At 47.2% G+C, this 16,875-nt stretch overlaps 1 protein-coding gene across 1 annotated transcript in view; it reads right to left on the reverse strand.

Moving 5' to 3' along the window:
- Positions 1-16,875, reverse strand: part of DGKB (diacylglycerol kinase beta) — a 565,110-nt gene that overhangs the window by 361,980 nt on the left and 186,255 nt on the right. The window contains exon 16 of the mRNA XM_019534027.1: positions 2,059-2,133. Coding sequence (XP_019389572.1) covers positions 2,059-2,133 — 75 coding nt within the window. The remainder of the gene's footprint in view (positions 1-2,058; positions 2,134-16,875) is intronic.

The following is a 16,875-nucleotide window of genomic DNA, read 5'->3' on the forward strand; positions in this document are numbered from 1 at the left end:
AGGTGGCCATCAGATCACCCCTGAGCCTATGCTTTTCCAGGCTAAAGAGTCCCATGTCTCTCAGCCTATCATCGTAAGATCTGTTTTCCTGACCTCAGGATGTTGGAACAGTATTCCTAGTGCTAGGTGTTCAACCAAGTTAGCTGTATTGAAGACTGGGGAGGGGAGAGAGGGGGCAATACATACAGGTATGCTTCCAGAAGATGGAGGGCACTGCATTTGGGGTTCAGGTCTTGGGTCATGACAATTGTGCTGTCAGAGCTTTCCCCCACATCCTGTACATTGGGGTCTGTGGCCTTCACCATGGTCGATAAGATGTAGAGGGAGCTGAGGTGTACCTTCAGGTGCACCTCTGCTACTACATCCATCAAAATTCTGGGGACCAGCATCACTGAGCTGTCATAACCCTGCTGGTCCTGGGTCTCCTGCTCACCCCAGAGGGGAGATCACTCATCTTGCCATGGCCCCAGCTGTGTCACCAGGGTTCGGGTAGCGGAAGAGGTCTTTGGTGGTCTGTGGTGATGCCCATGGGGTCTCAGAATCTGCATGTGGGTGAGGGTCTGGCTCCAAGGAGTGGGTGGGCGAGAGGGTAGATGAATGGATGAATGGTGGCTGTATGCAAGTGTGGGTCATGGCACATGACTCTCACTCCAACTCCAGCTGGGTGTGGCCTCTGCTCCAGAATGATTAGGACTCCATTGGCCAGGCCACCCCCATGATCTCAAACTTTCCAGGGGCTTACCGCAGATGTCCCCACAATGCTGGCAACATCCCATGCCTCAACCTGTAAATTTCCAGTGACCTCTACCTGCAACCCTGATACAGCTGACCATGCTCCACCTACTCCTGAAATTTCCAGGGCTGTCCGCCTGCCTGCCCTTCCTTGGATGCTGAAAGCTTTCCCTCTCCTAGGTCCTAGTACTCTGGCACCCTTTGGTGCAGGCCAAAAATGCTTGCAACACCCCATGTGCACATGACCCTGGTACCTTCTGCAAGTGGCCAAGCTGTGGAGGTCATAGGGTTGCCTTCATGCCAGCCCAGTCCAGAGATTCTACTCCCTCACTGCAACCTGCAAGAGGTGAACTTGGATGTCGGGGGGAGGGGGAGGGGAGGGTACAGCTCTATACTGAGGTCTAGGCCTCACCTAACCAAAAAGAAATAGTTAGAAAAATTCCTCAAAACCCACACAAAATAGGAAACGTAAAAACTAATATTGCATAATGCATACAACATAGCATGAATGTGCAAATACTTTCATTCCATTTTTCTTCTGGTTAATGTGAAATTTAGGAATTTAATCTAATTAATATACAACACTTCTTAAAATCCTTCATCATGGGTTTGACTATTCCCCACTACTCAGGCTCAGATAGTAGAAAATAAGAAATTTACCTTAAAACTGCAGGTGTAGATTCCTTTAGTTGGCATTAAATTTGTGTTGTCAGCTATATGTTACCTACTCTACTTTCCATAGCAGGAGCTAGAACAAGGAAGAAGCATACCAAGGGTGTGGCTGAAGAAGCGTTACTTTAGCTGGCACAATGTTCTCCCTGGAACTGCTGCAGCTACTAAAACCTATGCACTCTAAATTAAGTCAAATGCTTTTTTAATCTGTACTGACCATTGAATCTATGAAGTTGTTTGATGGCTTAGAAGAGATATAAATCTTTGCAGAAATATTTCACGGTGGGGGGAGGGGGAGAAACTATAACTCCCAGAGATGCCTCTTTGAGGTGGTGCTGAGATGCATAGAATGTAGAAGTGGTCCCAGAGGGGATTCAGAGTGCAGGTCAAGCAGTCAAAGGTACAAGGAAAATATAATACATCACATAGGGAGACAGTACAATGCATGGATAGCATAGAGTGCAGTATAGATGATGTGTAGTTTTACAAGTATATATACACACATAATTTGTGTCATTCTTTCAATTATTAATACATAACTATGTTTGGTTGATATATTCAAAGCCATCTATATCTATATATATTACTATGTTTATTTAATTATGCTGTATTTTATTAAATGAGCTCCTGTAATGATATTAGCCTTAGACTTACCCTGGCATTGGTCCATTTCCAGCAAGACTATAAACTTGACGAGGATTTAAAAGGTACTGAAATTTTCTGTAAATTCTGTAAAGATTAAAAAGATAGGAGAAAAAGCATTTAGTTCAATGACTTTTAAAGAAATCTGGATACAAGAGCAGCTAACACACTAAGTTGTACTTTAATAATTTCTGATAAAATCTTACAGTATTACAAAACAGTAGATAGAGCAGATCTACTATTATACTTTAGAAAGCTCTGCAAGTGTTCACAATGCTTTTCAGGTGTAAAGTTAAGACAAGGGCTTGCAATCAAATATCTAGTATATAAATGCCACATTTACTTGACTCAGAAATGAGGTTTTTAACCCCATTCTGCCTTGGGTGAAAATTTCCTTGTCTGGGATTTCAGTACAAGGTGGAAGAGGGGGCAGACAGCTGCTGAAGCTCTGATACTGGCCCCTAACCTACATAAGAGCCAGTCAGAGCCACAGCTGCCTGCCCTCTCCCACCTGTATCTGCAGCCTCTGCCCCTCCTCATCCCTCTGCTATGTATTAAGTGGTTGTTTTATTTAGAAAAAAGTATGATGCTCTCCTTAAAAGATGACTGTGTGTGATGCTTTCTGTAAAATTCTGGAAAGATTTTTCAGGCCAGTGTTTCAGCAACTAGTCAAAATGAGATGCAGGAAAAAAGGGAGTTTAAGAGTCGTATATGATGCTTCCCTAGTATTTCATTGTTTCATCACACAACTGGTGTTAGGACAGGGAAGGATTACACAGAGTTTCAAGTGAGATGTCTTTTTCTAAGAACAATGGCATCTGGAACTTAAAAAAAATTATACACAAGATCTAAATTTTCTGCATATTCATAGATACTTGGCAAAATCTGGGGTTACAGCCTGTAGCAGCATACCATATCACCGAGGAAGAGGAGACTCCCAGCACACTGAGGAAGGGGAACCTGTGCAGTTTACTGAGACACGTTTTATTTATACCTATGATTAACAAGTTGGATTGTTAACAAATAGTAGACCTACAGGCTTACAGGCAACCCTTCAGTGGAGGCCCCCCATCCTGTTGTGAATCTTTCTTGAGCTGTAACAATGTTGTTAGAACAGGTTTTGAAATCTGAGGTAAAGATTACAGCAGATGGAATCTAAGTTTCTTTTTGTGCAGGCAGTTCTCCCAGACCCAGTGGAAATGTCAATTATCTCACTTGGCAAACTCAGACCAGAGATTTTATAGTAGGCAGTGAAGCCCCTCACAAAATCAAGAGGAAAAAGTTCACGGAGAGTTTATTGCACCCAGAACTGAGGGTAGGCAAGTGCTGGAGACTGTTTTAGGATCTAGAAAAGCCACTATAGTGAATGCCTCTGTGCTTAAGAGTATGCTTTCTGAGATGTATTACCATATCAGAAAATGACCTTCTGTTTACCTGCACAAATACAGGCATTAGCTCAAAAATTCTTAAGGCTATTGAACTAAAGGAGAGAGATTTGCCCTCTCATATACAAGATTCCAGGCATAACTCACTGCTAACCACATTTGGGATTCAAAGAGTACTAGTCTGGATGGTCAACACAAAAAAATATGCCCTATGATGAACTCTTATTTGAACTGAGATTTATCAAGGATGAATGTTCTGACAAGTGTAAGAGATAGCTTCATCAAGAGGTGGAAGAGAAAGAAAGACCCAATAATAAAGCTAGATTTAGCTGGTGAAGAAACTGAAGGTCATTTAATACTTGTAAGAAATTCTGAAAGAGATTGGAAAGAGAAATGCTTCCAAACTGAGCAGCAGTTGGATAAATTACACACCGTTAGGTCAAAACGTGTTCCACCCACCTCAAAAAGACATTTAACTCCTCTGAGGCCTAAGGAAATTAGTAACCAAATGGTACCAGAATCAAAGGTCATGTATTTCAATTGTTTACAGCACAGGCATGTCATAGGAGACTGAAAAGTCTTCCAAACCCCAATTTTGTGCAAAAAACAACTGAACAGCAGATACTAAAGATCAAATTAATTTAAACTTCAAAAACAAAAGATCTTCCCCAGGCAAAGCTACCAGCAAGGGGTCTGTGTGGAAAACAGAGGCAGTTCAAAATCTAGTAGGGCTTGGTTATCACAGCTAAGTTTAGACAGATATAGTGCAAAGTACATGTTTAACAGATACTGGTTTTCACTTACCATGCTCAAGTGAAACAGTGCAGTGAACACTTATCTCTCTGGCTAGAAACAGACATTGTATTTATTTCTGGATAAACTGTGTCTATGTTTGTCCTGGAACTAAAATATCTCAGGATTGGCTTGTACATATATTGTCCTCCTAATCAGGGGTTAGTGAACTGCTGGCAGCAGTGCTGTTTTTCTGCCACTGATTCAATGATGCAGTCCTAGCATAACTGTTTGAACGTACTTTGCAATGTCCCGGAAGAAACTGTTAGTACCTCTTATTGATAAACTCTTTTAGGACTGATCCCAAGACAATGGACAAGGATGTCTGTACAATTGTACCATCTCCCAGAAAATGGTTTGCAACCCCTGAAATCCACAGCTCCTTTGTGGTACACAATAAACTGAAAGGAATGAAGTATAAATCATTCCTTACATAACTTTGCATTTCTCAAAGGCTATTTGTGGGACCAACTAGATCCTAGTTCTTATTTATCCAGTCTTACGCATTAACACTAGCATTTAACTGAGCACTGTAAGCAAGAATGGAGTTCTCATTTGATTAAGATGATTTCATTACCAAATGAATAAGTCTAACTACTGAGTCAAAAACTGCAGTGAGCCAACTTCAACAAGAGGATAGAAGTGAGATGACTGTGAAAGGAAGAGTCAATAACAGTTCCAGCTGGAAACTCATATATTACCTGTAATCTGGTATCTTATATTCAAAGAGATCCAGATATTGTAGTTGAACTTGGAGAAGCAGCAATCACCGCTTCAAAAATCTCATTTGAGAGACAGCTGAGGAACCTTCGAGAAAGACCCAAGGGTTATGGCTAAAGAATGACTTACTCTTATGTGATCTCCATTTCTTGGGGTTTTGAACTGAGGGGGAAAAGCCTGAACTATCGCAGTTTGTGCCAAAGTTCTTTAGCTGCTATAATCTCAGAAACTCAGTGGATGGACAACAAAAAGAGGCACTTGTAAAAGTTATGCACTTCTACGGCATACACAGCCCTCTGAATTGTCATGACTTCTGATCATTTTCAGTTGTAGGAGCATGAACAGCGAGTAGAAGAGGCAGGCAGATACACATATTGGAATCAGCATGAAAAACATGTTGGAGTCTTGAACAGGACACAAAGTATCTCTACACAACATTTTGTGTGGTGTATTAATAGCTGAACTAGATCTGGACAATCTGGCTTGGGTATCAGAAGCAATATAGGTACATTAGTAAGGCATATTGTCTAGAAAAGCAGGTATATTAGCCTATGTGGACTGCCTCAACAATAGGGCTATACCATTTCTGGTACTCAAGCTACTTTAGAACTTAGTCAGTTATCTCTGTACAGCACCACATTGTGCTACGTTGACATACTCAACTGTATGACTTCAGGAAAGTATTTAGAATTAGCAGAGTGGAGGGAGGCACTGGTATATTATAGTGGCCAGGAGTCTTTCAGAGATGTAGGCTGGAACAACCTGGCTTGGGTCTGAGGTGGGCTGGTGTTCTGAGCTGGCCACTAGCACCACCACTTGTTGCTGTTCCCCATCTGCAGTATGGGCATAGCTCCTCACCACTCAGCCCTGGTGTGGGCAAAGCCCCCTGTCACTGGAACACTTCTAGAGCACCACACCACCAACAATGCCAAAGTCCCCTGGCTCCATGGGCCAGATCCAGTAGCTCAGTGGACCAGATTCAGCCTGTAGGCTGTGTGATGCTGTGTGGGTATATTAGGAGATACAACAGGCACTCATAAAGAGCCTTAATGATGGCTTTAGTTATCTTAAATCTGTTTTCTTCACTAAGTTTCACAAAGGGGTTTACAGTTATACCAGTACAAATCTTTGTCATACCACCTATGAAAACAGCTATGGAACATTTATGCAAAGCTACAAAACAATTTTTTAAAAGTGAGCAAAATCACTGTAGGGTTTCAGATTCTGAGAACCTCTAAATCTATAATAGGGATGTATAATGCTAAGTGAATTAATAACCCCACACTCACATTTTAATTAATATTTTAAATTATACATTTTAAAATTCTTTTTCCACTGTCCTCCTTATCTTGTTTTAGCTTCTAGTTATTTGTTTTTTGCTTTCTGTTCTGCTTCATTTTCACCCTATTTTTCCACTAGATTTCCAGTCCTTTCTTCACAGATGTTTCCCCTAAGCAAAACTGGGAACCTAACGACATCTAATTTGAACTTTTGAACTTACAATGTTTGAATGGTTATAAAATTAGGGAAAACAGAATTTCCCAGACATAATTCCATGCACTTCCTAGTGGCAATGTGTAATGTACTAAAGGTCTAAAGGGGGAAGGTTATACATACACAGCGCACATATACACATACAAATCCTCTTAAGCTATGGTCATCTGTAAATCACTATATAAAGAATTTCTGTAGTTTATCAATTATTTATTGATGCCAGTCAGCCCCTTAACAAATAATCACATACAAGCACAGAGAAAACATTTCAGCCTTCCCATCAGTCATGAAAGAAGAAGTCAATGTGGGGTGATAGGCTTAATTTTGCAGATAGGCAAATTATAGTGAACTGCTATGATGATTATTGGATCAGACATAACAGGTGGATTGTAAAATATTGTGCACCTTCTTTTTACAAACAAGTAGTTACAAGGAATGTAGTAGCTAATTTACAAGAGGGCAAAAAACTGTAATCTTAATTTGGTGGCTAGTATATTTTAGCCACAGCTTTATGGTTCATGGAATATGACTTGCTCAAAGTACATGTCTATTTAAACTCACATTAATTAGACCTAAAAGGACCTCAAAATCACTATTACTAGGAGGTACTAAAAGCTTGGGACTATGCTTATTAAAAACCTTAGCCACTAAAAAGATAAGTGCACCACAGTATCCTGGGGTGTAGGTTGTAGCAGTGTTGGTCTAAGGACATAAGCAGACAAGGTTCTTTGGGTGAATCTGGTATCTTTTATTAGACCAACTTAAATAGTTGGAAAACAATTATTAAAAAACCCTTAGTCAGGCTAAGGAAGTTTCTGCAGTTGGTTTGTGCTCTTCCTGGATGGAATGAAAAGTAAAGAAGCCAGAGGCTGGGCTGGGCTGCATACAAGACAGGCAGTCAGTGAAAATGTAGACTGAGGAGTCAATGGGTGAGAGACAGGCTGGGGAGTGGTGGGGAGAGAGAGAGAGAGAAGGGGGATGAATAGTGGAGAGATACCTGGGGAGTCACATGTTAGGCAGGTTACAATGTGTTATAAATCCAGCGTCTATATTTAGAACCTCGCTAACCTCATCACCAGAGGCAAACTTCCTGAGGCCCAGAACACACCAAAAGGATCCAGACCATGCCATGACAAGAAATGCAAAGCCTGCCAACACATCTCCACCACCCCCACATACTACACCCCACAACAGAGCCATCAGCATTCCTGCATCTTTCAGCTGCACCTCCAGAAATGTAATATATCTCATCCAATGCACCAAATACCCTGATGGAAAATATGCAGGAGAGACCAAACAACAACTGTGCACCAGAATGAATGCACACCAGAAATCTATCAAAGACAGGAATACTCAATTACCTGTGGGGGCACATTTCTCACAAGAAAACCACTCTCTCTCTCCAATATCTCAGTCCTGATCCTTAAAGGAAACTTACAAAACACTTCCCAGAGATGAGCCTATGAACTCCACTTCATCAACCTCCTGGATACTAAAAATCATGAACTAAATATAGACATTGGATTTATGACACATTATAACCTGCCTGACATCTGACTCCCCAGGTATCTCTCCACTATTCATCCCCTTCCTCTCAGATAACTCTGTCTACTTGAGGTCCACATCAAAAAATCCCCTACTGATGGTAAGTGCTTACAATCATTCTTTCATAGGAGTGTGTGCTGCTAACACCTTTCTAAAATACGACAAGAGGAAGAAGTGGTGCTATGATGCTGTTAAGCTAACAGTTTAATGATCACAGTAACTGGGAGACATGGGTTCAGCTGCCTCCTTAGTTATTATGAGTTCAGATTCAAATCAGGAGTTTTCATTTTATCCAATGACTTCTATTTAACATATATAAATATTCCAGACAACTGGAACCAGATGCCAAAGCTCTCCCCTTACAGGTGGGTGCCCTAGCAGCCAGGTTACAATAACTTTCTCCTTTTGGATACTCTCTCTGACCTTAAAGATCTTGCATGCTTTTCCACACAGTCACCCAGCATTGCAGGAAAAGAGAGAGAGGCAAGGGTGGAGGGAAGTGGCCTCATTGAACCTAGCCCAATGGTTGTCTCCTGGAAGGAGGGAGCGGTAGGTTTGAATTCCTGCAGGCTATACAGGGCATGTCTACACATGCATTTGTTCTGGGAACAGTTCACCCTCGAGTAAAGTACTCCAGAGTAAACGCTCCAGGGCACAAATCTACACATGCAGAGAAGTGGGAGCAGATCTCCTGCTCCTAGCAGCAAATTGCTCCTGCTTCCTGTGGCCCTGCACTGGGCCCCTTCCACCACCAGGGGGAGCTGGAGGCTCTGGCTGCTCCTGCCTGCAGTCAGCAACCATCTTCAAAAGACAGCCCCAGTCCCTGCTTCCTGGCCATCTGCTTTTCTGGCCAGGAGTAGTGTGCACAATGTGGGAGCAACACGCAACAGCTCCCTCACTGCAGACTCTGCCTTCCCACACCATAGCTGCTCCTGCCCCTGCCAGCAACATCCAATGCCCTAGGCTCTTGGTTGCCACAGTGCTGGCCCTGTTGGCCCACCACAGTAACCACTGTCTGGCCCAGGACAGTCTAGACCCTGCTGGCTCCCCCATGCTAGAACAGCTGCCTGGCCAGCCTCACCGCACCATCCCAGGCTTCCCACCACTAAGCAGATACCACCCAGACTTGGTCCCACTTGTCGGTTCTGGCAGGGACACTGACAGCATACTCCTGGATGCCACTGCCAGGGCCATTCATGCCCTCCTGGGCCTCCAGCTGTGCTGCCTCTGGGCCCATGTGGCCAGTCAGTACTGGTGGCTGCAGACTGTTCAGCAAAAGCTGGAGGTGTTCTGATGACTCAGGCCAACTTCCAAGACTTCCTAGAGCAACTCTGCCCACATCTGGAGAGGCAGAACACTACCATGTGGCAACCCCTCCCCACAGACACCTATCCGGTCATCATCCTGATTAAGCTGGCCATGCTTGCCAGCTTCATCTACATTGGCCACCTCTTCAGTGGGCAAGGCAACCACTAGGGAAGCCATCCTGGAGATGTTCAACTCCCTCCAGGACATGCTGGGGCACACTGTGCTCTGCATGAAAAGCCCCACTGGCTGTAGTGACAGGGTTCCATGCTTGGGCTTTCCCCAATGTATTGGGGCTCTGGATGGGACCCACATCCCCATCACCTGCCCACCCCAAAGTGACTACCCCTACTACTGCCAGCAGGGCTTGCACTCTGTCATGCTCCAGACCATAATGAACTACTGTGGTGACTTCACAAATGTGAGTGCTGGCTGGGCAGGCAGTGCCCCCTGGACACTTCATGCTGGGAGTGCTGGATCTCCAGATGGCCGTGGTGGTTGTCCCACCCCTCATCTGGGACCCCATCTACTCAATTGCTCCCCTGCATGATGCAGCCCTACACTGGCCAGATGGACCCCCACCAGGCCCACTTTAGCTGGTGCCTAAGCCAGACCCATACCCTCATGGAGTGTGGTTTCAGTCAGCTGAAGGGATGCTGGAGCTCCCTCACTGCCTGCTTCAAGTTTGCCGAGGCCAAGACCCCCCTGCCCTTCCCCACCCAGGTCACTGTCACAGCCTGTGTGCTACATAATATCTGTGAAGCCCAGGAGGAGGGACTCTTTTGCAAGGCCTGGAAGAAGGAGGCACAGTGGGCGGAGGATGCCTGACAGCAGAAGCACCAGCAGTGATGGCAGTAACAGGGGCCCTGGGTGAGCCACACACCTTCCAGCAGGGGCCAGGGCACCAGGTGCAGGATGTGCTGGCCAAGCACTTCTTCCTGTACTCCCCACTCCATCCCACCTGGACAAATGTTCACAGACCCCCTCCCCACCACCCAGTCCCAGCACCACAGTCACTGCAGATAGTTCTCCAAAAAACACTTTATTCCCATCACAGAAACAAACCCCCTTCCTCTTACCAGCAAAGCCCTCTTCCCTCTCCCTCCCCCACAACAGAGCCCATCCCCACTCCCACCACAACAGAGCCCATCCCCCCTCCCTCCCCACAGCACTCCTACACCATCAATAAGAAACCCTCTTCCACATACAAACTATTTACATTGTTGTGCTTGTGCATGCCCTCCTGGGGTGGGGGGCCATGAGGTAGAGGCACCTAAGAGGCAGAGCCTGTGGACAGGCACCCAGCACCATGGCCTATGGCCATGTCCCTGTGGGTGTGCATGCTGCAGTGAGCACAGCAGGCAAGGGGCTTGCCCAGGGGTAACGGTAGTCACTGCTCTCCCAGTGCACCCTTCTTCCCTTCTGGCAGCCAGTGGTCAGGGCCAGCAGAGCCCGCACATAGTGCTGGGTCCACTATAGGCAGCTCCTGCTCTGCAGCCATGTGGAGCTGGGGCGAGCCGTGAAACTGGGTGGCAGGGATCCCAGAGCATGGGCTCCTGGCTGGCGGAGGTGGCACTGCACCTCTGCCCAGGGCTATGGGGGAGCCTGCTGTTGGGCAGTGGGTGCGTGCCAGGGCTGTGGGTAGGGACAGGGCATCGGGCAGCACAAAGGTAACTGCCAGGTTCCAGATGGTGTCCAGTACCCAGCAGTCTTCCTCCATTGCCTCCACTGCCCTGGCTATGAGCACAGCCTCCTACTTCAGAGCCTCAATGTGGAGCTCCTCCAGGGCCAGGAGCCCTACTCTGAATCACTGGTCCACCCAGTCCTGTGCCTCCACCCACCAGGCCTCCTGCCAGGTGACATCATCCACTTGCCATGTCCATAAGTTCACCAACCACTCCTCTGACACCGTCACCAGACAGTTCTGGAGGAGGGTACTGTATTGGGTCCTCCTCTGGCAGAGATGGCAGGGCCCTGGCCAAAGGCATTGAGGACCCTAGACCACTATCCCACATGCCAACTGCTGCCTCACCCCCGCAGCTGCAGCACCTGCAGAACCATGAGAAAAGCTGTTTTTGAGATTTTCCAACATTTCTGAGATAAGATGCTTTGTTCCAGGAGGTCACGTGCAGCTTCAGATCAGGGGTCATGGATGCACAGGTGCCCACAGACCACATAAGTTGGCTGGGCAGGCCCAGGCTCAGGCAGACACTGACTAAGCCCCACATCCCCATTCACTCACCAGCCACTGGGTGCTGTCCACAGGCAGCCTGCCTCCCCTGCCCTGCTCCCAGGCTGGGCTAGGCTTGGCTCTTGGCAGTATCTGCTATCATGGCTACAGAACCATCCCCCCCACCCTTCTCCTGCAGGCCAGCCTTCTCCTGTGCTGCAGCTGAACCCTCATGCTCAGGGGGCAGAGAGCTCCCAGATGACTGGGACATGAAGCTGCTCTCTTGGGAGGCACCACAGGGCCTCCATGCCAGGACCCCCATGCCAGCGCTGTGCCCCGAGGATGCCTCTGTTGCATGTGCCCCAAGCACTGCACAAGGATCCATCTGCATGGACTGAGGGGTGTCTGACCTACTTGCACACCTGGCACAGGACCCAGAGCTTTGCCAGTGCCACATGCACTGCCCTGCAACCTCTGCTGCCATCTGGAGGGTTACCTGTGACTGACCTATATGTCCCTGCCCCCTGCAGATGAAGAGGACATCACCGCCAGCACTGACACATTATTTGGCATGTGACAGGCCCATGCCCATGCAGAGGCACAGGCTACTCAATAGTTTTGCACTATCTCCAACCTCCCTGCTGGATGGGAGGGAATCTGGGGGCCAGGGGAACACAGGCAGGCCAGGAAGGAAGGGAGTGGGGCTGAGGCAGAGCCAGGGGCCGTGGCAGGCAGGGCCCCCCTAGTGCAGAGCTTACCAGGTAGGTGGGGCCAGTGTGCCCGGCAGCTCAGGTTGGTCCCTGATGATGGTGATGGGCAGGCACTGGCCTGGGCTTCCAAAGCTGTTGTATCTTGCTGGGGGTGGGGAGCTTGGCACGATGGGCTTCTGGTGGCCCAAGGAGCCTCCCCAGTGTCACATCATTGTGGGTGCCAGGCCATGTAGGAAGTTTGGGCAGGCCACCTATGCTTGAGTACATGGCAAAGCTGTGGCCAGGGTCCCAGGGCACAAGAATGATATCCAGTTGCCACATAAAAGGGCATGGACTTGTGGGCAGTCCCCTACCAATGGTTATGGTCAGTGACAATGATCCACTGTGCCTGAAAGGCCTTGACCTCTGTGCAGCACTAGAGTACCCACACTCCAACATATGGCCTGACAGCCCCTTGTGAACATGGGTCTTGGAGTGCCTGCCCAGCGCAAACCAGCTGAGCACTTCAGCCTTGCCCCATAGTGCCACAAGGTCTGCAGTCTCCTCCTAGAACCAGTTGGGTCCTTGGGAGGTGGCTGTGGCATAAGGGAGGACACCAGCATGGTTTTCACAACAGCTCACTCTCTTGGTGCTGCCAGGCCTGGGAAGCTACCTGCAGCACCCAGTGCAGGGTCACAGAATGGAACTGGCAGCTGCGTGGTGGGGTGATACCAGACAGCATCTGCAGGGTCCATGCAAGTTGCTGTGGATCACCTGCTGCCACATGGAGCTGTCCCTTGTAGCCACAAGCTGGCTGCAGCTGGGCCCACATGCTGCCAAGTGCCTGCAGCACCCTGTGAGGCTGGATGGTGCAGCACTAGCAGCCATAGATGTCAGGGAGCAGTGCTGGGGTGCAGGCAAGATTCCTCAGCTGCCCTGTGGCCTGTACAGGGCTACACAGAGGCCAGGTATGGCCACAGGCTACCTGTAATTGCCCCAGGGTTTCAGCATGGTCTCAGGATTGGGGCTGGCATAAAGCTGGCCCTTAACCTTACGGCCCTGGGGTTAAGATGAGGCTGCCCGGGTACAAATTTGCTCCCAGTCAGTGTCTACACGTGTTACTGTACAGTAACTACTCACAAGTAAATTTGCTACTTACATTTGCAGGTAGCAAATTTACCTCGCAAGTAGAGGAGTTTACTGCACAGTAAGCAAGTGCACATGTAGACACGCATATTTACTGTGCAGTAAATTACTCTAATGAGCAGTAAAACATCTTGGATAAACACACCCAGAGAGAACATGAACTAAAGTGTCCCTCTTTCTGGCTGAACAGGAAGATATAACCACCTCTAGCCATATGTCAGAAGAAGATCATAGGAAAACAGTGGAACCTCACAAAGCCATTTATTTCAGCCCCCTCCTCAAAGCAAAACCATAGAATCAATGAGTCAGAAGGGACCTAGACAGATCATCTAATCCAACCCCCAGCCATGGGCAGGAAGGAGCACTGGGAGTGGCAGGGGTCATAAGACCCCAGCCAGATGCCTATCCAGTCTCCTTTTGAAGATTTCCAGGGAAGGTGAATGCACCACTGCTCTGGGAAGCCTATTCCAGGCTCTGGCCACCCTTACAATGAATTAGTTCTTCCTAATATCTAACCTAAACCTATTCTCCCTCAGCTAGTGGCCATTGTTCCTGGTGAATCCAAGGGGGGGCCCTGGTAAACAGACTTTCCCTGAGTCCCTGCTGGTGGCCCCTGGTAAGGTTGTAGGCAGCCACAAGATCCCCCCTCAGTCTCCTCTTGTGGAGACTAAAGAGATTCAGGTCCCTCAGCCTCTCCTCATAGGGCTGGCCACGGAGGCCCTCAACCATACGAGTGGCCTCCTCTGGACCCTCTCCAGGTTCTCCACATCCTTCTTGAAGTGCGGCGCCCAGAACTGGACACAGTACTTCAGCTGTGGCCTGACCAGCACTGCATAGAAGGGGAGCAAGACCTGTCTGGACCTGTTAGTAATGCCCCTGTTGATGCATGACAGGGTGCGTTTGGCTCTGCCTATTGCTTCATCATATTGGCGACTCATATTCATCCCGGAGTCAATCATGACTCCAAGATCCCTCTCTGCCTCTGTGCTGCTGAGAGGGTCAGCCCCTAACCTATAACCATAACGCTGGTTCCCTCTCCCCAGGTGCAGCACTCTGCACTTGTCCTTGTTGAACAGCATCCTGTTCAGATCCGCCCACTTCTCTAACCTATCCAGGTCTGCCTGGATGCAGTCCTTGCCTGCCAGTGTATTCACTTTCCCCCACAGCTTGGTGTCATCAGCAAACTTGAACAGGGTGCACTCCCTTGTCCAGGTTGTTAATGAAGATATTGAAAAGCACTGGCCCAAGGACCGAGCCCTGGATCATCTCTGTTAGTACCTCAATTCTGCCTAAATCCTACTTTAGTACTTCATTGCATCTAGTCCTTTGTCTTCTAGAATCAAAAGATTCCAAAAATTCTGGTCTGTGGGTATTATGCCATTGAAAACTTGGTCCGAGAGGGCCCTGCTATTCAACTTAAAGCTACATAAAACCAGCTCTAGAGTTTTCAAGCACTAATTTTGCAGCTAGTTGGCTCTTTTTTTCATGTGACAATGACTTTGCATGTGTAGCTGGTCTAAATTTATTGCACAATTAACCTAATAAGTGTGTAATCATTTGCATTTGTGGCTCAGCTTACTTTTCACTTGTGGCCATTCTAAATTTATTGCACAATTAACCAGTTAATTGTGTAATATATGTAATATATCAGGGGTCATAGGAAATAATGGAAGCTTTATTCCTTATCTAAATGCATCAAGGATTTAATCCCATCTGTGCAATTTGAGCTATGGCACCCGTGCTGGCTCCATATTGTAAGCATAGGATCACAGATGACGTACATATTGGCACATAGCTAGGCTAGCGACAGAAGGTACACATAAACCAGTTTAAGTCATCAGAAACTCATTTAAATCTATAACAGAACAGAAGCTCAGTGCATATAAACCAAATTTCAAAATGGCTGAAACTGGTTTAAGATAAGCCTGGTTCAAGTCAAATCACAGTCCCCAAGCACCCTAGCATTTTGCAGCCCTACGCTGGGCTGTTCTGCCTGCTCCGGAGAGCAGGGCTGGCCCTTCCCCTCTGCTCTCTAGCCAGAGCAGTGAGGGCTGGCTGACAAGTAGGTGGAGGGGGAGCAAGCCTGGCTGGGCATGCAGCCTAGTCTATGGGGATGTGTGGAGACTGTCCCTCCCAGGCAAACCTCAGATCAGGGCTGGGGCCAGGAAAGGGGGTTAAACTTCCCTTCCCCTGCTCAAACTTACTACTGACCGCAACTGTGGACTACAAATCCCAGAAGCACCTGGAAGTAAGGAGAGGAAGTAATGACAAATCCAGCAGAGTCCTGCTGCTCCGATTCTGGACTGCAAATCCCAGAGACATCAGGGGCAGCAGGAAGTGGAAGTGAATACACTGCCAGTAAGCTGTGCTCTAGCACCCCCTGGCTTCTGGCCTGAGCCACTGCAGGCATGTGGCTGTATTTCCTGAATCAAAGGTAAATGTCCGCTCACTAGGGCTGTGCAAAGCTTCGGTCTCTGATTCTATTTGGTAGAGATTCAGCCTGATTCAGCAGCCAAATCTCCAAATCCAAATCAAATCAGAGGACTCTTTAATCTCTCCAAATTGAATCAGAACCCTCCAAATCAATTTGGAGAGACTCAGAAAGATTCGGTTATTCAGACATAGATGCAGCTTTAAATGTTTTTTCTACATACCTGTAGGTAGCAGGCGGCTCATGAATGCAGCGATGCTGGGGTGCATGCAGTGTCTTGACAGCAGGCCTGGAAGTAGACCAGAAGCACTGGTCCCAACTGGGTCTGGGGGGCACCCAGGGTCCCCCCACAGCCGATTGCTGAGCCACAACGGTGCGGGGGGGACCTCCGTGCTACCCACTGGACCCAGAAGTGGACAGGAGGTACTTCCATTCCACTTCTGGGTTTGCCACTGAGCACGTGGAGGGCCCCCCAGCACTCCTGTTGTACAGCCCATGTGCCCCAGCATCGCAGCGATCACAAGCCATGCTGGTACCTTGGAACTATGTAGAAAAAAAATTTAAAACTGTGTCTATGTCTGAATCGCTGATTCTTTGAATCAGAATCTAATATTCAGATTCAGATTCAGCTGAATCGAATCAGGGACAGTGATCTAAATCAATGAATTGAATCACTATACCTGATTTGGGCTGAATCCGAATCAAATGGGGCCTGCTTCTCACACCTGTACTGTTCACTTCTCTTCCGATTTAATCTGTGCACTTTAGACAAACCGGCAAAGACTAAATTGATTTAGTCTTGGGCTTTTTTACTGTCTGTACCTAGACTTAATAGCCTATATCCCTTCATCTCAAATTTGGTTGTCTAAGGACAAGCTTTAACTATGCAGTGAATTACTGTTGAACAGACCTTACTGTATTCAATACATAGCATGGCACTAAAAAAAAGTCTGTACATTCCAATGTGAAAAGAGTGAAGCTTCTTCACATATTGGGAATATTGGCTACTTGTACATGCCACAGAGGTTTACTTCCATTTAATCCTCCCTAAAGTGAAGCAATGGGTTTTTAAAAACACCATTTCAATTTAGGGAGAATTAAACTGAAATAACTCCTCCTTTGGTATGTATAAAAGTGTCAGGCCCGATCCTT

This window comes from Crocodylus porosus, unplaced genomic scaffold (assembly GCF_001723895.1).
Source record: "Crocodylus porosus isolate Cpor-Errol unplaced genomic scaffold, CroPor_comp1, whole genome shotgun sequence".
NCBI lineage: Eukaryota > Metazoa > Chordata > Crocodylia > Crocodylidae > Crocodylus > Crocodylus porosus.